The following is a 15,239-nucleotide window of genomic DNA, read 5'->3' on the forward strand; positions in this document are numbered from 1 at the left end:
AGACAATTACATAATTATTCAAATGGAAAGAAAGCATTTTTTAAAAATAAAAATGTTTTTATATTTTATCACATTAAAAGATATCCAGCAAAATTTAGTCCTGCTATGTAAGACAATGAGATTAGTGAGTTGCCCAAGATCACATATCTTGTAAGTGGCTGCCCTAAGATTTGAACCCAGGCAGCATGACTCCCGAGTTTACGCTTTTAACCACAGCAAACAGCATTTTTTTTTATTAAGTTAAAAAAATGTACATTCTTAAGTCTCCCCACCCCCCTTTTCTTTTAAGGGAATAAAAATTCTAATTTTAAAGGGAAAACTATAAACAAATAAGTAAGTAAGTAAATAAATAAATAAATGATGTATCTCTTTAAGTGGAGCTTATGGATACAGGCAATTTAGAATTTTAGTTTCAAAGAAAAGGTGAGCCATTGAGCAGAGTGTATTCATAGATTCATTACCAAACAGTATAAGAAGATGGTCTTTGTGCAGTGGGAAAGGATAAAGACAATGTATATTGGTAAAAGCATTAGCATTCACATCTCTGCATTGAGTTGCTTATCCTTCCAAACTCGGTACGATCTATTCAGGCCAAAAGGATAAGAAATGTACAAACCATCAATGATGCTCCATAGTAATGTGCAACAAATCGAAGTGTCTTGCATATTATCTTTCTCTTCTCAGAGTCAAAATCCTAAAGAAATATATTATTAAAAAGAAAAAAAACTAATTGAGAGAACTAAATATCTGTAGCGGGAAGATGCAAATTATTAAATGTAGAAATAGATTAGTTCTTATCTTTTTTGAAACACACCCTGAGGGGTAGGATTCCATTACCTCAATATTTGTTTCTATAGAGAGGTGAGCAACAGCTGCAGTCTTCTAGAGCTACAGCTATCTGATCTTCCTTTGTTTAAACACTTAGCTTGATGGAATTTAGATATTTGCACACATTTTATGGTGTGGAATGCCCTAAGGATTTTCTGACAAAGAAAGATAAGATGAAATTCATTTTCTAGTTTCTTCAATTTAAAAGTTGGGAAGTTAAGTCCTATCCTTCGGTGACTGGGTGAAGATTCATTTTCTAAATCTTTTGCCTTATCTCCATTCTAACTTCTGCTTTTATGGCTCCATACCTATTTTTTCTTTCCCCAAATCTCTTAAGATGCGTGACTCTTTTACCTCTCCCATCCAAAGTCATTTTTCAAATTTCATTATTACTTTCATTTCTCCCCAGTGCATGCACAACAAACTTAACTGGAAGTGGAATTGCTAAGGGCTTACCTGAAAAATATCGTATTTACTTCCAATTATGACCAGAGGTATTGGAAATGGGTCAATTAATTCACGATCCTGTTAACAAACACATTTCACGGAATTTAATACAACTAATTGCTTATTGCTGTGTCTTTAGCGATTTCTATTTACTTTCAAAAACATTACTTTCACTTTCTTCTTAGATGTTGCTTTAGTTTGCTTCACTTCCTAAACTGTGTTTCTAAAGTATAAAATGAGAAACAGAAATTCCCTAAATTACTGCATTTATTCTTCTTTTTATTCTGCTTTTTAATTTTCTTATATAATATGTCATCTTTCTATTTTGTATTAACTGTTTATTGCAATAGCATCTCTACTGCAGAGATGTGAACCAAAAACTGTTTCATTCCAATCTTACCTACGTAAATCACATTTTTACAAACTCTGGGCAATATCAAATGCTGCTCTTTGTTTTCTAGAAGATGACATTCATGATTGTTTTTAAAGGACTTGTGGTAGCATAATTGCAACTTTATAATTTAATTAGTTGTCAGATGATCAAAAGACATGAACCGTGACAGACACAATGAATGCAAAATACAGAGTGATGGGGAAGGCTGTTTTAACTACCCCTAGCTTGAATTTGTAGCTTCATCTAGTCTTTGCAGGTGACTTTTGTACAGTCTGGGTTTTAATCTTCCTTCTACAGAGACTATAAAATCAATATCAAACTACTACTTTAAAACTCTTCTTTTGATTGGTGCAACATGCCATAACAATTACAGTGTATGTCTAACAAGAAGACATAAGAAATCTTTTTCCTTGTTTTGCTTTTACCGAGCTTTTAGTAAATTGCTATAATTTTCCAGTGAACAGGTTCATCTACATCAAATGAATTTCAAGTCATGCATAACAAAATCTAAAGTTGTTTGTGACGTTATCTTTTATCAAGATCCCAGGAATAATCCCAACAGAACTCACTGGATGGTCCTTCTGCATATTACTCCACATCTTCTGTCTCATTTCAGAAGCTGCTTTAGAGTTTGTCTTCCCCAGTTTCATTATTACTTTATCGACATGACTTTTTGTGACTTGCAACAGGTTTTCCATGGTGGGCCAAAGGTCATTAGGTTTTGAAAGATCCAAAACAAGAACAATAGAAAATGTCCTAAAGAAACAAAAACATTTTTCAAAAAAAATCTCCAAATAATCTCCAATCTGAAATCCTAGCATACTAAAATTTATTATCTTAGAATAACACTATGGTTTAAGGAAACAAAAAAGGAACTTATTCTAAGACCAAAAAAAAAAAAAAAACCCGACCAAAGTTATAACCTACTAATTCCAATGCTTTCTCTAGTGATATGTGAGTGTTACAACCAATATGGCAAGTTCTTGTCTAAATGAATTATCATAACCCAGTTCAAATAAAAATCTGGAAGGAATTGGGTCCAACAATACCATGTTTAGATCCAATTTTACTGGGTTCTTCAAATAAGGGAAGTGAAAATAATAACAGCAACAACACAGAAACTACATGAAGGAGAAGGAAATTGATCTACTGATGGACCATGTTAGGGTCCACCTAGCTTATTTAATCCCAGAAGACATTATTATATCCATGACAAGGATTACAAGTCTGAGACACAGATTTGTATAACTAGTAAATTGTAGCGCTAGTATTTAGAGTCAAAACCTCATCTTTCTACTCTACGGGGTGGCTCTCTGAAACCACATCCCTGACTACCAGCCACCCCATTACCACTGACACATGCATGGGTACTCAAGTTCATACATATCAAACAGAAATCTAAAAGTATGTTAGATTTAACACTCGTAGAACAGGAAGCATGGAGATGGAGCCAAAATCATGGTCTACTACCTCCTTGGTTGATAGGGCAAATATTCTGCTAGTAGATACAGCAAGAAATTTGTATTAGATGTTGTTTAGTCATTCTGCTTAGTCCAAGCCAAACAGCTACCTGCACAATCCAAGCAGAACAGTAACTAATTTCTATACTGTTGTTCTAAATTCAGAAAGTAGTTTTTTAGTCACCAATTATCAAGATTTTCTATAAAATTATAATGCTATTAAATTATCTAGCCAGTCATAGCTATGTTATTTTAATAAGCTCATAAACAGTTTGCTTCATCATAAAAATAATATAATGTATTCATTTTTAATAGTAAGGAAATTAATTTTATTCTCAAGATTTAAGTATTGTTATTGTTTGGGAAAAAGAGATGACAAGGGTTTAGCTTTTAAAATAATCGTCAATAAATAGTGCAATGGCCATTCTTGAGGGAAACGGAATCAACTCACATCTCTGGAGATCTTAAAAATACCCTCTGCTTAGATACGCCTTGGTAACCCCCCTCATTCCTCCTACCTGATTTGAAATTTTCACTATTATAGTCACTGCTAAGGATAGAAGCATGGTATCTGAAAAGCTACTGCTCAACACACCTGCTATACCCCAATGGGGTGACCCTGACTTTTTTCCTTGGCCTCTCCCACTCCTATCTCAGCACTCATCATCTATTTAACCACCTTGTAAGGGAATGTATGGACTTTTTAAAAAATGCTTTGCAAAAAGATAAGGGAAAAGGTATGGCAGGAATAAGGCACAGCAGCTCACCAGGATATGGGTGATAAGGAAGGGAGGAAGGGCAGCAGGAGGGGACTAGATCAGGAAGTGCCAACTGGGATATGAGGGAAGGGGGTCCTGAAACAGGTGCCCAGGAAGAGCCAAGGTAAATTTGGCTGCCTTTTTTTTTTTTTTTTTGGCCAAGGGAAAAACTTTATCAAAATTTTGGCTGGAACTGTTCCTGTTAATTGGTTCCCATTTGAGAATTAAATAAAGTTAGCAGGCAATATGTGCAAACAAAGAGCATTTCATACCATATCCTCAATTTTTTTTTTTCAGATGGAGGAACATTTGTTTCCAGTACATTGGAAATACTTCTTTTTCTAAGGAGTTACTTTTACTTTCACAGCAAGTGACAGCTATGTAAACTCTTATAACGGGAATCAGACCACAGGAAATGTTCTATTACAAATGATCCAAAGTCTGTGGAAATGTTCAATGCATCTATAATTATTATATAAACAGTTATTTTAAAGATAAACAGTATCTAACAGTATTTGGCAATATTTTTTAAAATTGCTGGATTTTGTCCAACACCAGGAAATGATGTGTCAAACTAATTCCAGTTTAAAAAAAAAAAATGCTCTGAGATTAGCAATGGCATTGAGGGTAAAATGTTTTCCATGAATTTTTTAACCACTCAGCAACCTACTTTGGACCCAGGCCTGTGCTCTCTTTCCTTGTGTTATTCCTAATCTTGACCTCTCCTCTCTCCTAAGACAGGCTCCAGCTGCCCAGGAGTCCCAGGGAAAGGAAACCAAGACTTCACAAAGTGAGGTAGTAAAGAAACAGTGGCAAGATGTGGCCTTCTGAAGAAACCAGAATTTCCACAAGCATTACAGGCCCAGATGCTCTAGGGTCTAGAGAAGGGGAGTGAGGTAATGTAACAAGTCAGGGCCAGAAAAGGAATCAGCTCACAACCCAGGTATGAGCCCACCCCCGCATCTTCATTCCCCCCAGCCTCTGGCGCCACTAAGTGGCAGCTCCTGCTCCTTCAGCTAACCCTGCCCTCACGCTTTCTTCTCAGCCAGGCCACCATGAACTACACTAATCCCCAGGGAGCTCTGCTTATTTGTCTCCTTTAAAGGGGGACAAATGAAAAACTATATAGCTGTAAAATTCCATTTCTGAAAAATAATGTCATAAGAGGTGGTTATAAGTGAAAAGTAAGATCTAAATGTATACAAAAAGCATGTCAATTCTGAACAAAGGAATTTACAAACACCAAGCAGACTGAGAAAAATCGCTGGACATGTAAGAGCAGTTATTTCTTATGTGATTATGGGTGCTCTTACTTTCTTTGTATCTTTCAGTATTTTTCCAAGTTTTCTATATAAGCATACATTACTTTTGTAATAAACAAAAGATAATAAATTGTATTTCCTTAAAAGAAAAAATATCACTAGATGAATAAAACCAACATTACCTGTATCCAGCTAGTTATGGTTAAAACAATTATCTTGTTAAAAAGAAATAATTCAATACTCTAAGAATCCTAGTGGCCTAAATTTAGCAGATTACTGCTGAGCCCTTTGTATTTGGTCCATGTAGCACAGTTTGTATTAAATCTGACAAGAGTAAGATATTTCAGATTTTTTAATTTTTGTTTTCCTTGGCTAAGACGGGTGCTCAGGAACATTATGAGAAATGTCACAATTTCCCACATCTGAATTGACCAACATGTGGGAGTCATTGTCAGGAAAACACCACTCAAGGGTTTTGAGGTTTTTCCGTAGATCCTAACTCTTTAAGGTCAGCAAATAAGAGACTATCCCCCCTCCCCCAACACACTGTCTTCCTGGGATGAAGCTTCAATAATATCAACTAGCATTTAATTCAAAGGTAGACTTACAATACTCAGCTGAAGAAAAAACACAAAGAGCTGAATTAGCTTACACTGAGATGGTAATTGGAAAGAATTAAGTTTTTCAAAATGTGTTTCGCCAAATGAATTCACTGCCCGAGTGTTGTCTGACATATTTTTTCTGTTTGCAGATTTGCAAAATATGTGGTTGGTTGGAAGGCCAGCTGTCTCACTTCAGCACAGGCCAGAACCTTGGTCCTTTTAAAAACCTCTTTGAAAGTTTAATGTTTGAAAACATCCAAAGGAAGTGGGTATAAACCATCAGCAACAAAAAACTGTCCCTCAAAGGGTGATTCACAAAAGCCTACTCATATCCATCCTGTGGACACAACCATGGACACAACCATGGACACGGGAGCTGGCTCACTTACTGTAAAGTGTCACTGGTGATTGGTACGCTGATTAAGTCCAGTAAAGAGGTTCCTCCACCCAGTTCCCAAAAGTGAGCGATATCTTTTGGCTGAAAAACAGTTCTTTCATATTAGGAAAAAAACTCTGAATTTTAAAATTTTAAATACTTCTAATACTTCATTAGCACCAGCCAATAATGATTATGGATACAAAATATCAAAGTCAAAACTTTCTCATTTCACCATCCCACCCCACAAAATGCACCAAAAAATTCCACAGATCAAGCCTGAGACATTAAGAATATATTGTCTATATGTATACATAAATGCCCTAATTTCAGTAATACTTTAAGGAAAGAAAGAAACAGTGCCCAAATTCTGTAAATGTCACATGTAGCACATGCTTACTCAAATTGTAAATAAAATTAATCATTGAACACATTTAGCATTACCTTTATGAAAACATTTACAATTCTAGATAGAAATAAAACATCCTGAGCTAGGGAGGCAGAAGCTCACAAAATAAATTAGACAATCATGTGAGGCCCCAACATGAGGAAATGGAACGAAAAGATGGCAATCCTGGCTGCAGATCAGGGTTGCCCAAGCAAAATACAAGCAGATGACCCCTCCCTGTCCCCCACGAGGAATCTGAAAGCCCCCCACCCCCACCCCCACCCCCACTGACAATAACAAGTGTCAGGTGGGGGAACAAGATGGGACTAAATAATGGCTTCCCTTTCTATAAAACCCTTAAATGATAGAGGGTTTTGAAAGGGCTAGGCAGCCAAGTAGCTGGAGACAAGTCCAGCTATTCCATGAGGAACTTCCTAGATTGCTTGTCAATAGCATCTTTGCTTCCAGCCGTTGAGTCTGAGGAGCCTTCGGGTCTTATCAATTGTATGAGGAGCTTCCACATAGGGCTATTAGAGAACATTAAATCTGAGAAAGACATGAAGCTTCCAGAATGAATATGCAAAAGTTGACTTGCTAATACAAAGTTTAGAGGGAAAAAATAGGTGAAAAAGACTTGGACTTTTATGAATCTGTTTCCATGACCCTGGAAGATAGATGGTTATTAAGGCATGTTTTAAATACATATATTTCATATTTTTGACAAATTCTCATTTCTTACAATCACTAAAATTATTTTGCTGTTGATATTTGAATCACTAATGTTTGTGGAAGGAAATAATTTTTCATCGGAAAATCTCCCTCAATTCACAATTTGATGAAGGACGTTTTTAGAGCTATTCTAAAAAGTTAAGCTTATGAAAGCTGTCTCAAAGTTTCCAATGAAAAGGATATTTCCATTTCTGGGCTGATTACTCATGTCATAATTCATGTGAGTCATAAAAATGAAGTCCTCATGAATCTCAATATATTGTTTTTTTCTTTTCTTTTTGATTTCACAGTTTTAAGAAACAACTTTCATTGGTAAGTCCAGAAAGCAGCAACAGGCAATTTTACCTTCTTACACTCTATCTAATGATCAAACATTTGGATGAGATCAATCCATAAATATCTGCCTCGGTTATGAAAGAAGTGAAACTCTCTGTTCTAGACTGTTCTTCCACAGACCTGAGTTTATTTCAGAAATGACCTCTTTTCATATGAGAACTCCAAAAGAGATTCTATTCAGGAATGTCTTTCCCTAATATACACTATAAATTCTTCTTTTATTCTGAATAGTTTCTAACCTACCTGTAAAGAGACACTAAACAAATGAAAATAGGATTATTAACAAAGTAGGGCCTATGTTCTCAAATAGTACTACCAACTTCAAGATGTATTTATAAACATGTTAATAATTTGAACTTTGAGCACTGTATTTTCATAAGTAATCCACAGCTCAAACCCATATTTTTAGCAGATTTTTCACAAGACAAAAGGTAACTCACAATATTATTATCATTTGAAGGGGGAAAAAAGTTATATTGATAAAATTAATATAAATGTGCCAAATAAATGTACAATAAAATTACAAAGGAATCTTATTCTAGCATTCCAAAACACAACAAATGAGGCTAAAATATTTTCATAATTTTGGTTGGCTTCATATCGGCTGAACTGCATCTGAAATTTAACAGTATGTGGTTATGAAGTATACAACTGGATATATTTACTGATTGTAGATAAGAAGGAAAATGTACAACAAAGTCTGCATCATTACTCCTTCATCTACGGGCATAGCAACAGTACTTAAAAAGACACTCACTGTGTTATGCCCTTTTGCTCTTCTTCCATAAGTATATTCCAATGCCAAAGTTGGTTTTGGTGGTTCATCCCTGTACAACAAAGACAGATGGTTATTGCCATTGTAGGTGATTAATTTCTTATACTATTATCCTATCTGATTCATTTTTGCTTCTTCTTAAAAACTCTGTTAGTAAAGAGGTAATCCTGTGTTATAGCAATTAAGGTAAAATGATTACAATTTTTTATAAAGAATAAATAAGCCTTCAAAAACCATTTCGGTGGATTTTTGGGGCAGATGCAGACGAGAATAATGGAAACTGCAGGATGCAGTAGGCCTGAAAGGCACTGCTGGGGCAAGTGGAAGGTGACAGGGCTGGCAGTGTTGACTGCTATGTTAGGGTACAGGATCTCCATGTCCAGGCCACGTGGAAAACACTGGTAACAGGTTTATGCTCAGTCTTGATGGATGGAGATGGGAACCTAATAGCTATCAATTTAATGGGGACATCACTGGAAGATTTTAATGCAGTTCTCTATCCTGAATCATGGTTCAGACATAGCCATCTTTAGCGAGTAAGAATTGCAAACAAATTACATCTACAAGTCCTAGAATCAAATGCTTTCATTAAAATGATGTGGAGACTTATTTACACTATGGCTTATATTGCTTGGTGAGCAGTTTTATGGTATATATGTATTTAATTTGGAAAACAAAACATTTTTTATTTGTGATTTACATATTTATGTTTTGAATATCACCCCTGCATATCTTTTTTGATACATATATAGAATAATGTTTAGTTATATTTCCTGAAAGACAGATCATTTTCTTTATGAAGCAAAAGGCTACTTTTGAGACAAAACTTATAAGATCTGATTTTTAATCTATAATTTGGAAAATTGTCCTTTTCCTTAATAGACTCTAAAGGAACTGAAATTAATAATTTTCAGTTGAATGCAGTATCTTATAGAAGATCAGCCTCCTAAGCTGATGCTGTATTAGGTGAGTTGTTTGTAATAGAAAACACATCTAAATGTGGCCTAAAAATTCTTGGAGATGGAAATCTTTAGGCCACATAAAGATTTCTGGAGATGGAAAGATGATGTAAGTCTCTGTGGATGGTTCTTCTTTCTAAGAAACAATTTTGTTGGTGAAAGGAAATTACATGAAGCCAGGATTCCATTATTTATATTCTTTAATAACATTTTTCAAATGAAGGATGTTTCTTGAACATGACCTTAAAACAAATTCCATCACTTTTAATGTTTTTGGAGGAGATACAAGAAATATGAATTGCAATGAAGGGGACAGAGGAATATCTTACAAGATCAGTTGAAGGTTTTCCTTACCAACTTCCTGAAATATCTACTAATCATAGTCCTAAATCATCTTATGAAGGCATGCTTGTATGGTATAGAAGGTTTGAAGTATTATAAAACAAATGGTACAATTTACAGTTTGAGGAGCAACATTATGCTTCATCTTTGAGCAGTTTAAAGATTATAATTAATGTCCACTTAATCATAGAATATGTAGAATAAAAATAATTTAACAGCATAGTAGCATAGCCAAAAAGAAGGTAAGTACTCTCATAGCTGGGTGGATATGAGAATATTTCTTCCCCAAAGAGGGAAATCTGGTGTTAATCCTATGCAGTTTTTTTGGCTTGTTGTTCATTGTATCTTTAGAGGAGCTTTTAACATCACTAAGAACTAAATATCTTAGTTGAGTCTCAAAATCGTTCTCCTTTAGAAGCTAACTTGCTCTATACAACTAGAATAAGCAAAAATGTAGACCAAGGGTTAACATAACACTTACCTGTCAAGACACCTTAGAATAATAGTAGTCTTTCCCTGGAAATTAAAAAAGAAAGAATATTATGTTAATGTCACCCATATGTAAATTTTATTATTGTTCATAATTGTAGCCCAAAATAGCTTTTTAATTACTTGAATGATAAATTACCTGGAAACTAGCAACTTTCAGAATTGTTCTTAAGTCTGCTAAGTGGAAAAAGTTAACTGTCAACGTTCCATCACAGTGTAACTACACTGCTATTATTATAATTATAAAGTCCTGCAGATGACTAATACTAGCAAATCATACCTCATTTTAGTGGTCAACTTGGCAGCTGTCTTAAATTTCCTATCTAGTCATCAATGCTAATTACTGGTTAAGTTGATGATTAGTGTCTTCTAAACTGTTTTAATTCCAATCGTTGAAGTGGAAGTAAAGAAGAAATAAAACATACAAATAAAGGACAAGTTTCAAACACGTTCAAAGTAAGCAATTCAGATACTGAGTTAGAGTAATTCTGTTTGTTCTAATTCTAGAACATGTAGTTATTCCAAGTTTCTTTTTTAGGAGTCAGAAATACAAGTTCTAAACTCATCCGTGCCAGTAACCATGACACCTAACCTCATATCTCAGCCAGGAGACTGGCTCAGGAGTTTGAATCAATTTTTCTTAATAGAAAGATTTTTTAAAAATCAATGAACCTATGAACTCTTTCAAGAAAAACAGATAAAAGAGTAGCAGCAGGAAACCTTTGGGCTCCAAGGAGAACAGTTTGGAAAACCCTGGACTGGCAAAAACATGGAACATTTTAACATACCTGTAATTTTTATCAAACAAAAGATGATAAATTACTCTAGATTATATCTGTAACATGATCACATTGAATGACTTTTTATAATAGGAAATATAAAGAAATAATTGGAATAGTACCAAAATTGTATACTGAAGGGTGTTAATTGGCAGGTGTTGTATCAAAATGAAAAATTAGAAAGAACCTAAGTGCCTCAAAAAGGGAATTAGCTAAATTAATTACGGTAATCCATATAGTGGAATAACATGCAGCCATTAAGAATGATGGCATAGGAATAAACTTACTGACATGGTAATAGAGTGCTAAATTTTAAAAAGGCAGGTATAAAACAGCTATGTTTATATAGCACAACCTTGTTTGAAATTAGCAAGTAGTTTTTCCTGCTTCTTTGAGGTATACATACATATGTAGAGAGAGTTAGTGAGAAACAGAAACTTACCCACAGACAAATAAATCAATCCCAAGGGACACCACTATGTAAGCAGGGACTGTTTCTAGGTGGTGAATTTGCAGGTAATTTTTATTTTAAGAAAACCAGGATTTTCTAATTTTCCTACAATGAACACAAATCACGTTGTATATTCTTAAAGTTTTATGTATATAAGGACAAAGTAACTAGAAATTAATATATTCCTGTGGAATATGACTCCCGGGGAGGAATGTAGACCTGGCATCGTGGGACAGAGAACATCTTGACCAAAAGGGGGATGTGAAAGGAAATGAAATAAGCTTCAGTGGCAGAGAGATTCCAAAAGGAGCCGAGAGGTCACTCGGGTGGGCACTCTTACGCACAATTTAGACAACCCTTTTTAGGTTCCAGTGAATTGGGATAGCTGGTGGTGGATACCTGAAACTATCAAACTACAACCCAGAACCCATGAATCTCGAAGACAATTGTATAAAAATGTAGCTTATGAGGGGTGACAATGGGATTGGGAAAGCCATAAGGACCACATTCCACTTTGTCTAGTTTATGGATGGATGAGTAGAAAAATGGGGGAAGGAAACAAACAAACAGATAGGCAAAGGTACCCAGTGTTCTTTTTTACTTCAATTGCTCTTTTTCACTTTAATTATTATTCTTGTTATTTTTGTGTGTGTGCTAATGAAGATGTCAGGGATTGATTTAGGTGATGAATGTACAACTATGTAATGGTACTGTGAACAATCGAATGTACGATTTATTTTGTATGACTGCATGGTATGTGAATATATCTCAATAAAATGAAGATAAAAAAAAGAAATTAATATATTCCATGTATAAGAAAACATGAAATCAGAATCATCTTAGTCCAGAATTGGAAAGAATCATAGGAATAATCTAGCTAATTCCCTCAAATTCTCACGGTCTCTTAGTGTTGATTTAAATTGTTTTTATTATAACTTCATGTAAGTGTGTAGTACTACTTGGTGACAATTCCAAATAAACATAAACTCAACTGCAGGGACTGAAATTATCTTAAACGATAGACCAAATTTGAAAAATTCACCAGAGAACTGAGCCCCCTGAGAATGCATCCTCAGATGCCAGGGTTTCCGAGTTCAAGGAACACTGACCAGTTTAAGTTAATTTAGAGACTACCTAAACAAATCCCATCTTCCCTCCCATTATCTCGGTCCCACCAGAAGTCCAGTCTTCTTCTCTGACCCCAGAACTCTTAATTCCCCAAGTCCTCTAGACATCCCTTCATCTGGCCCCATCTCCTCATTTCCTCCCTTCCTCTAAAATCCTCCCACTCTCCAACTCCAGCTCCTTGACTGGCAAACTCCCCAATCTCTTCAGAACATTCTCTCTATCTGTTGGTCTTAACTAAACTATGACTGGCCCTGGACCACTTCCTCTGCAATGCCTTCTTTTCTCTCCCTTTTCTCTTTCCATTCCCTGACTGAGAGCAAATAAAATGTTTGAAAAAGTCACAAATTGATGGCTTCAGTCCTCAACAACAACAACAAACCTAGAAATTCCAGAGGATTGGGAGAACTAGATTTTCAGAATTATAACAACATAACACTAAGAATGTTCAGTTCACAACAAAAAATCACAAAACACACAAAGAAAAGGGAGTGTATGACACATTCACAGGAAAAAGAGAATTTGCTGGACACCATCCCTGAGAAAGCTCATACACTGGAACTATTAGTTAAAGACCTTAAATCAACTGTCTTAAATATGCTCAGTGAGCTAAAGGAATCCATACACAAATAACTTAGAAAGAACTAAAGAAAATTAGGAAAACATTCAACAAATTAAAGAGAAAGAAATGATACAAAGGAACTAAACAATTTTGGAGTTACCAAGTACAGTAATTGAAATGAAAACCTCATTAGATGGATTCAACAGATTTCAACAGGCAGGAGAAAAGATATAAGCAAAATCAACGATAAGAAAATTGAGGTTATTCAGTGTGAGGGGAAGAAAGAAAAAATAATGAGGAAAAATGAACAGAACCTGAGGAACACCACCAAGTGTACCAATATATGCACAACTGGTGTTCCAGAAGGTCAAAAGAGAAAGGGGAAGAAATAATGGTCAAAAACTTTCCAATTATACACTACAACCAAGTGGACTACTGCAGGAATGCAAAAATAGTTCAACATAAATAAGTCAATCAGTGACCACACTAACAGATTGAAGGGAAAAAAGCACACAATAATCTCAACTGATATAGAAAAGGTATTCTACAAAATTCAACATCTGTTCAAGATAAAAACAATTAGAAAATTAGGAGTAGAAGGAAACATCCTCAATATGATAAAGGGCATTTATGAAGAACCCACAGCAGATACCATACTCAATGGTGAAAGACTGAAAGTGTTCTCCCTAAGATCAGGAAAAAGACAAGGATGCCCTCTGTTACAATTGTTATTCAACATTGTACTGGAAACTATAGCCAGAGCAATCATACAAGAGAAAGAAAGAAGGTATACAAAGTGGAAAGGAATAAGTACAATTATGCCTATTTGCAGATGGCATGATCATATATATATATATGATCCACAAGAAAGCTCCTGGCCAAAAGGGGGATGTGAAAGGAAATGAAATAAGCTTCAGTGGCAGAGAGAATCCAAAAGGAGCCGAGAGGTCACTCTGGTGGGCACTCTTACGCACACTTTAGACAACCCTTTTTAGGTTCTAAAGAATTGGGGTAGCTGGTGGTGGATACCTGAAACTATCAAACTACAACCCAGAACCCATGAATCTCGAAGACAGTTGTATAAAAATGTAGCTTATGAGGGGTGACAAGGGGATTGGGAAAGCCATAAGGACCACACTCCACTTTGTCTAGTTTATGGATGGATGAGTAGAAAAATAGGGGAAGGAAACAAACAGACAAAGGTACCCAGTGTTCTTTTTTACTTCAATTGCTCTTTTTCACTCTAATTATTATTCTTGTTATTCTTGTGTGTGTGCTAATGAAGGTGTCAGGGATTGATTTGGGTGATGAATGTACAACTATGTAATGGTACTGTGAACAATCGAAAGTACGATTTGTTTTGTATGACTGCGTGGTATATGAATATATCTCAATAAAATGAAGATTAAAAAAAAAAAAAAAAAAAAAGAAAGCTCCTGGAACTAATAAACAAATTCAGCAAAGCTGCAGGATATAAGACAAACATGGAGAAGTATGTTGAGTTTCTATACACCAGTAATGAAAAATCTGAAAAGGAAATGAAGAAAACAATTCCATTTACAGTAGCATCTAAAAGAATAAAATACCTAGGAATAAATTTAACCAAGGAGGGGAAAGACTTGACAATGGAAATCTAAAAAACATTGCTGAAAGAAATTAAAGCTGACCTAAATAAATGGAAAAACATCCCGTGTTCATGGATTGGAAAGCTTAATATTGTTAAGATGTCAACACTGCCTAAAATGTTCTACAAATTCAATATGATCCCTATCACAATTCCAGCAGCCTTTTTTGCAGAAATGGAAAAGCTGATCTTCAAATTCATATGGAATTACAAGGGGCTCAAATAGCTAAAACAATTTTGGAAAAGAAGAATGGAGTTGGAGGACTCATACTTCCTAATTTCAAAACTTACTACAAAACTAAAGTAATTAAAACAGTGTGGTACTGGCATAAGATAGACACACACAGACTAATGGATTAGAAGTAAGAGTCCAGAGAGAAATCCACACATCTGTGGCCAGATGATTTTCAACAAGGGTGCCAAGTACACTGAATGGGGAAATAATAATGTATTCAACAAATGGTACTAGGACAACTGGAAATACAAATACAAAATAATAAATCTGGAACCCTACTTCACACCATATACAAAAATTTATTCAAAATGAATCAAT

The 15,239-nt window shown here is 35.0% G+C and overlaps 1 protein-coding gene across 2 annotated transcripts in view; it reads right to left on the reverse strand.

Annotated features, from left to right (window-relative positions):
* DYNC2LI1 (dynein cytoplasmic 2 light intermediate chain 1) overlaps nucleotides 1-15,239 on the reverse strand; it is a 45,669-nt gene that overhangs the window by 18,363 nt on the left and 12,067 nt on the right. For both annotated transcript variants that reach the window (XM_037807411.1, XM_037807410.1), the window contains exons 3-8: nucleotides 10,138-10,172; nucleotides 8,338-8,407; nucleotides 6,141-6,229; nucleotides 2,239-2,425; nucleotides 1,285-1,353; nucleotides 617-694 (exon numbers count right to left, since the gene is read on the reverse strand). In XM_037807411.1, coding sequence (XP_037663339.1) covers nucleotides 617-694; nucleotides 1,285-1,353; nucleotides 2,239-2,425; nucleotides 6,141-6,229; nucleotides 8,338-8,407; nucleotides 10,138-10,172 — 528 coding nt within the window. The remainder of the gene's footprint in view (nucleotides 1-616; nucleotides 695-1,284; nucleotides 1,354-2,238; nucleotides 2,426-6,140; nucleotides 6,230-8,337; nucleotides 8,408-10,137; nucleotides 10,173-15,239) is intronic.

The sequence above is a fragment of the Choloepus didactylus genome, chromosome 17, assembly GCF_015220235.1.
Source record: "Choloepus didactylus isolate mChoDid1 chromosome 17, mChoDid1.pri, whole genome shotgun sequence".
Lineage (NCBI taxonomy): Eukaryota > Metazoa > Chordata > Mammalia > Pilosa > Megalonychidae > Choloepus > Choloepus didactylus.